General features: G+C 34.1%; 1 protein-coding gene and 1 non-coding gene across 2 annotated transcripts; one reads left to right on the top strand and one right to left on the bottom strand.

The window, feature by feature from the left end:
• Positions 1–1,361: 1,361 nt before the first annotated feature.
• Positions 1,362–1,468, bottom strand: LOC131179813 (small nucleolar RNA R71). Its single transcript, XR_009148699.1, has one exon. It is a non-coding gene; the product is annotated as a small nucleolar RNA R71 (small nucleolar RNA).
• Positions 1,469–5,753: 4,285 nt separating this feature from the next.
• On the top strand, positions 5,754–6,404 carry LOC110650304 (uncharacterized). Its single transcript, XM_058146317.1, has 2 exons — positions 5,754–6,080; positions 6,135–6,404. The coding sequence occupies exons 1-2, from the start codon at positions 5,754–5,756 to the stop codon at positions 6,402–6,404; spliced, it is 597 nt and encodes a 198-aa protein (XP_058002300.1).
• Positions 6,405–7,590: the final 1,186 nt, after the last annotated feature.

A 7,590-nucleotide genomic window follows, 5' to 3' on the forward strand; every position in this document is an offset into this window, starting at 1 on the left:
AGATTTTAGTATATATAAGCTTTGATTCTTATCTTGTGTGCTTATTTACATACCTATTGTTGGTACCTTTTGGGTTTTGTTCTTAATCTTAGATTGAAGGACCGAGAGGTGAAAATCTATGATAGATAATCAAGATAATGAACTTAATCACCTAGTGTTAAAAATAAACTAGTGGGTTAAGAGGAATTTCAAGTTGATTAAAATGCTTAAAGGGTTTTGGGTAATTAAACATCGCATGAGAATGGGGTTTAGTTTCCTTTAAAACACTCTTTAGTTTGCTTGAAAGAGAGATTAAAGGAAATTAGAATTAACTTCCTTTAAACTTGTATTTCCCTTAATCTTGGCTTTGCCTATCCAAATCCCAATAAAATTTACTTCATGAACCTCAACTCTGAAATCAATTTTTACCATTAATTAATTAAACCTTTTGTTACTTGTTAAAATTTTAGTAAATTAGTATAGTGCTTAGAATTTTAATTACTTCATTCATCATAATTTCTTTATTTTTCCAATTTAATTTGTTGCATCTCTTACTCTATTTTTGGCACAAATTATCGATAGCCCAAATAATCGTGACTTTTATAGTTTGATACTCAAACAATAAATCTCTGTGGGACGATATCTTTTCTTTACTACTTGAACGACCCGTATACTTGCGGAGTTCGCAATCAAGTTTTTGGCGCCGTTGCCGGGGATTTGTTTGGTTTGATATTAGATGATTGATTGTTTGGTTAATTTGGGCATTTTATTTTTTATTTTAATTTCTTTTCTTTATCATTATACTTTGAGATTTTCTTATTTTAGTTTTTTAGGTACATATTTTTTATATGAGAAGAACAAAGAGTGTAGAAATTGATTTAATTTTTGATTCTGAGATTGAAAATACAGCTAAAGCTTTAAGAACAGAGTCTAAAAGAAGAAAAGCTGAACTCATAATTCAAAGACAACAAGAGCAAAATCAAGAGAAATAAGTGACAGAAGCTATGACAAACAACAACTGATCAATTAAGGATCATGCTTTTCCTAATTTTAGAGATTTTAGACTGAGTATTACGAGGCCTAGAGTGGAAGCAAACAACTTTGAGTTGAAGCCCTCACTTTGTCAAATGGTTCAACAATCACAGTTTGGGGGAGGTCCTACTGAGAGTCCACATGTGCTCCTTGCACATTTTCTTGAGATTAGTGACATGCTGAAGATAAATGGAGTGTCAGATGATGCCATCTGATTGAGATTATTTCCTTTTTCTTTGAAGGATAGTGCTAGGGAGTGGTTGCATTCATTACCTCTGGGTTCAATAACTACTTGAGATGAGTTGTCACAAGCTTTCTTGGCTCAATACTTTCCTCCTAGCAAAACTGCAAAATTGAGAAATGAATTAACTTCTTTCAAACCAAGGGATGATGAGAGTCTCTATGAAGCTTGGGAGAGATACAAGGATCTTCAAAGGAGATGTCCACATCATGGAATCCCTAGATGGATGCTTGTTCAACATTTCTACAATGGTGTTTCTCCAGCAATTAGAAGTATAATTGATGCATCTTTAGGAGGTGATCTTATGGAAAAGTTAAAAGATGAAGCTTATTCAGCATTGGATAAAATTGCTTACAACAATTATCAATGGACCGGTGAAAGAAAAGAAATGAAGAAACCACCAGCTAGCGTATATGAATTAGATGCCATGAGTATGTTCAATGCCAAATTTGATGCTTTGACGAGAAAAATGGATAAGTTAAGCATGAAGGTTGACTCATCAATTGGAGGATCTAGTCATACAGAAGATGTTGGTGTGGGAAATATGCATTGTATCAATGATTTTCCTTCCTATGGGTAAGAGTTTGGAAATGAGCAAGTTGATTTTGTTGGGTATTATAATCAGAAACCAGTTGGTAATCCTTTTTGTGACATCCCTTACCCGTCTACAGTGTAGCCGAGCAAGTTATGCCACTCAGTGTGCCGGAGCACCAATTTATGTTTCTATTACAATTTATCCCTTTTAATTCATTTATTTTCAATTTTGATAAATCTGAATTTTTCCACAAATTTTATAGAAAATCGGACAGAGTGCCGGCTGTAAATTGGAAAATAGTTCTTCTGAACCTGTTTAAAAGCACTTCCAATATAATTTCCAAATCCAAACTCTATTATACACATTTCAAAGTCAATCTCAAAATCTCAATCTCAAATCACAACACTATTTTCAGAAAATTTTCTCTTCACTTCATTACTGGAAGCACATTCATAAATATTTCTCAACATAATATACAGAAAATTTCAATAATATGAAATTTCATATATTTACATCATTACATAATTATAAGAGTTTATAGTTACAATCCAAAACTAATACAAAATGCAAAATACAAAATGCTACCCAAAATCCTAATGTCCTACCATACGCAGTGCAGATATGAGGTGACTCTGGATCCCGGATGCAACTCTGAAGGCTCACCCTGTCTGATGTCTGCTGGGCTCCCCAGCTAGGTCTCTAGTACCTGCGCGTGGTAAAAGCGACGTGCTAAGCAATTCTGCTTAGTGGTGATAATATAAAATAAAATAAAATATAATAAAAATAAGCATGCAGAATGTATGTTTACATTTTTTAGCAGACTTAATTTTTGATATTATTTGCAGTGTTATTCAAATAAAATTTAGTAAGGTTTATTATCATTGCCTGAGTAATCTATATTAGTCGACGAGACTGGATAAATGGGTAAACTGGCACTGGGTACTAAGTACCTCGGACCATCACACCATCGGTCACATTGCGTCTCCCGGTGTGCAACAGAACAGCTAATAAGCTGTAATAATTGTCAGGGTTAAAACCCAAGCATATCAAATCAAATAACATAGCTAAAGGCTATTATGTCACAGAATGGCATGGGAAGCCATGAAACACAGAATGGCATAAAGCCATATGCAGTACTGCTAACAGAACCCTATTGGCATGCCAACCTATCCAAACCAATCTTGCTAGGTATACTAGGGCATTTTACACTTTTAAGTTTCACAATTTTTGAAATTTAAGTTTTAGTGTTACTATTTCATTCATTGGTCAACAAAAATGTTGACTTTTGCATAGGCAATAGGTGCATTGGTTCTAATACTCCCGACATACCACATTTTGCATTCTAAATTTGTTGGTATTGATTGCCAATACCATTTCTAAACTTAATGTTAATTAGATAGAATTTTCAGTTTTCATTCTTTGTTTTTACTGTTCCATTAGTCATTTTTGCAGTGGGAATTTGGAAAAATGATCAACATGAAAGTTGTTTCTTATTTTGTCTAGTTGCATTTCCTTTTTTGAATCACTCCATTTGGAGTTTTGTAGATCAAGTTATGGCCCAAAAACCACAACTGGCCGGATTAAAATTTTTTCAGAATTTCTGGACTGATCAAATCTATAGTGTTAGGAACAGTGATTGCAACTCACTTTTTGAATATGTTCTGGTCATAATTTGGTTAGGTTTCTACAGGAAAGTTTTTGGTCTATATCTTAGCTTGTTGCTGGTAAAATTTCAGGTCAATTGGACCTTTCTACACTGAGTTATAACCAAATGACCAAACACTATTCATTTGGTCATTTTGGCCAGGTAGAATACAGGTCACCCGGATTAGGGCAATCTTTTGGTCATCTTGGGCATGGTTTCTTCACCAAAGTTGTGCCATTATGTGTCTAGTTTTACGACCAATTGGCCTTGCACCAATTGAACCTTTACAATTCAAGTTATTGCTGCCCAAACCTGCTGGACTCATGCCCAGTCCTACAGGTCACCAAGGGCAGCCACACTAAGCTCCAATCCCACTGCACAATGCACTTCATTTTTTATTCAAACAATACCAAATGGTCACTAATTGACCATTAAAACCTACTTTCATTATAACATGTTCAAAGTCTCATTATTTCACCACAAACCCTAACTCAAATATCACAAACCATGCATTATCATGGCATTTCATCACTCCACTCAATTCATGCATATTGAGGGCAGCCAAACTATCATTTTAACTCCATAAAACTCATCATAATCATACCCTAACCAAGGCTTCCGAAAATCATGGGTTGGCATACAATTGGTATTCAACAAATTTTCTTTATAAATTGCACTCATACATAGTCCTTAACATGAGTTTAAGGTGAAAACTAAGGTTAGGTCACTAACCTGTATGGAGTGAAGTTTCCCCACTTGCTAGGGTTCTTGTTTTCCTCTTCTTTTTGCTCCCAAAAGAATCTCCAAGATGCAAGAACACTTTTTTGTGTTGGGAGTATAGGGTTTTACTGGGTAGAAGTTAGTGAAATCAAGCTTTGAAAAAGCTTGAAAATGGTGGTTATGGAGGAGGGTCATGGCAAGGAAGAAGAAAGGGAGAGAGAGATCTGATTTTTTGTTCATTTTCAGCCCATTTTGTCTCTTTAAAATAAGTTTATGCCATGTGTCCATATTGGATAGGTTGGGAGAATCTTAATGACATCATTATGATGTCATAAGTCCATTTTCTTTCATTTTCTCATCTTTTCTTGTCTATTTAATTGCAATTAAATTTTTAAAAACATTTATTCATATTTTATGTTATATAAATTATTTATTTAACTGGACAAGTTGGCCAAAAATCATCTCTGAAGATGAAATGACCAAAATGCCCTCCGTTTGGCTTAACGAGCCAAAATTGTTTGTACCGATAGAAAAATTTTTCTAAGCATTTCCTTGGTATTCTTATGCCATAAGAACCTCAATAACCCTTCTCTGGAGTCCCAATAATTATTTTATAATTTTCCCCCGGGTCTAGGGCTCCTAGTTGCGAGAACCGCAACTTCTCACTAGGTTACCCATCGCTAGGGCACCGGCTCATTTAACTTGGTTGTATTTTATTTCTAAAATTTTTCCTAAATTTTTCTTATTAATATTTGAGTTAATTATGGTTCCTCACTTTAGTTTAAATATTTTTCTGGACATTCTAGCTGTCCAGACCGACATTGGTCACTAGAATAATAGACTGTATGGACTAGCTAAAGTGAGGATGTTACACTTTTTCTGCTACATATAATCCAGCATGGAGGAACCATCCTAACTTTTCTTGGGGAGGTCGACAAGGGCAGCAATAGAATTATCAACAACCTCCAAATTTTCAGCAACAATAGCAGAATTTTCAGCAAAATAGAGTATCACCTGGATTTCCACCATAAAGGAATGAAAATGCACCTATTCCACAGCCACCAGTTCAGTCTTCAGACGAACATTCAATTTTGAAGTCTATGATGGAGAATTTCTTAACTACTCAATAGAAACAAGGAGAAATGATTCAACAATTAACTTCAAGGATAGACTAGCTTGCCACTTATAATAGGATGTTGGAAAACCAAATAACTCAACAAGCAAGCTCTTCTAGCAAAGCACAAGGAAAACTTCCAAGTCAACTAGAGAATCCTAGAGAACATTGCAAGGCAGTGATCCTAAGGAGTGGGAAAATTATGGGAGAAAAAGAGAAAGATGAGGTAGAAGAGGAAAAGAAGAAAGAAAATGAAGACAAGAATGAATTCACTTTGAATCATGATGAAGTTAATGAGGAAGCAAACAAGAAGAAGGAAGTTGAAAAAGAAGAAGAGGAAAAGTAAGTGCCTCCACCACCATAAAAGCCACCATTGCCATATCCTCAGAGGTTTCAGAAAGCGAAGCTAGATAAGCAGTTCGGGAAATTTTTGGAAGTTTTGAAGAAGTTATACATCAACATTCCATTTATAGATGCAATTTATCAAATGCCCTCATATGCTAAATTCCTAAAAGAAATTTTGTCAAACAAGAGGATTTTAGAAGATTATGAAACTGTGGCATTAACAGAGGAGTGTAGTGCTCTCTTACAGAATAAACTTCCACCAAAATTGAAGGATCCAGGAAGTTTCTCTATTCCTTGTCACATTGGGGACACTAGTATTGAAAAGGCATTGTGTGATCTTGGAGCTAGTGTAAGTTTGATGCCACTCTCCATTTGTGAAAAGCTGAAGGTAGGAGATTTGAAGCCCACCACCATTTCATTGCAACTAGCTGATAGATCTATCAAATATCCAATGGGAATTTTGGAGAATGTGCTATTGAAGGTTGGAAAATTTTTTATTCCTATGGATTTTGTGATTCTAGAGATAGAAGAGGATGTAAGAACACCCATCATACTTGGAAGACCATTTTTGGCTATTACAGGAGCTAATATAGATGTAAAGAATGGGAAATTAAGGTTGAAAGTGGGAGAAGAGGAAATAGAATTCAATTTATTCCAAGATTGCAAGAAATCGATTGTGGTAAATTCTTGTTATAAGGTGGATGTTATAGAAAATGATACTGGAATGGAAGATATTAAGTTGGAGGGAAGTCAAATTACTCTTCATTCTCAGTGTAATCAGCATACAGTGTGAAAGAAAAAGTCTCCTTTGCTACTTCCTTTTGATAAGAATGAAACTCCAAGAGTAAAACTTAAGGCTCCATCTAAACAACTCAAAGTAGAAGGTTCATATCAAGTTTGTAAGAGTAATTTGCAAGGTATGGTTGGGATTCTAAACAAAGCAACAGGTGTTTTCATAGTCAATGGGAAAAAGTTGAAGTACAAATTTATTGCATCACTTGTTGAGAAGGGAGGCAACACTTTCCAATTCCAACCACCATGAACTGAAAAGGGGTCAAGCTAATGACCTAAAATTAGCGCTCTTTGGGAGGCACCCCAAAAAATTTTTCCTTATACTTAACTTTTCTTTTATTTTGTTTCATCTTATATCCCATGGAACTCAATTTTGACATTAAAATTTCTTTTTGCAGGTTGGTGGAGATTTTTAACCAAATGTATATTCTAAATTGAAAGAATTAATGCCTGGGAAGTTACTGAACCTTATATTTGTCTTCCATGATGCATATTGATTTTAACAAAGTCAAATCTGAACTAATTTAAGCTTCATGTCTGATTGCAGCAACATGGTGGAGTGAAAAGCCATTTTAATTGCAGCATTTTGAGGAAATTTGTAACACCCCTCACCCGACTATAGTGTACCCGAGCGAGGCGTGCTACAATCAGTGCCGGAGCACCCTAACTTATCTTACTTTATTTTTTTAATAATTTTGAATTTTTTTAATTTAATATTAATTATTTTTCGATAGAGAAACCAGCGGAGTTTCCCCTATTTTATTATCGTTTGGTATATTTCAATATTCACCTGTTTGAAATTCAACAATATTTTCAAAATAAAATCTTATCCATGCTAATCATAATTATCTCATCAATCATTCTCATAATTTTCTCATATTTCAAATCTCATCCATACATTTCAATTTCATAATCATTTCCATACATTTCCATTCATACTCAATTCATATGTAAACATTCTCAAATTACATAAGCAAAATTTTTAAATTTCCTTAATTTACATAATTTACAAAATAATTACAAAATTTCATAATTTACATGATATATAAATTAATTACATATGAAAAAGCTAATTTATTAATTTACATCGCATTCCTATTAATTACCTGTTCATAGTATACATTATAATACAATATCAAAGCATTTTATACAAAATATAAAATAGGATCTACATGGGCCCTATCTAC

Source organism: Hevea brasiliensis, chromosome 4 (assembly GCF_030052815.1).
Source record: "Hevea brasiliensis isolate MT/VB/25A 57/8 chromosome 4, ASM3005281v1, whole genome shotgun sequence".
NCBI lineage: Eukaryota > Viridiplantae > Streptophyta > Magnoliopsida > Malpighiales > Euphorbiaceae > Hevea > Hevea brasiliensis.

Excerpts from the sequence above, each read along its gene's own strand:
- LOC110650304 (XM_058146317.1), top strand. The coding sequence starts at position 5,754 with ATGCCCTCATATGCTAAATTCCTAAAAGAAATTTTGTCAAACAAGAGG. Across the intron at positions 6,081-6,134 it reads CAATGGGAATTTTGGAGAAT|ATAGAAGAGGATGTAAGAAC; the intron begins GTGCTATTGAAG and ends GTGATTCTAGAG.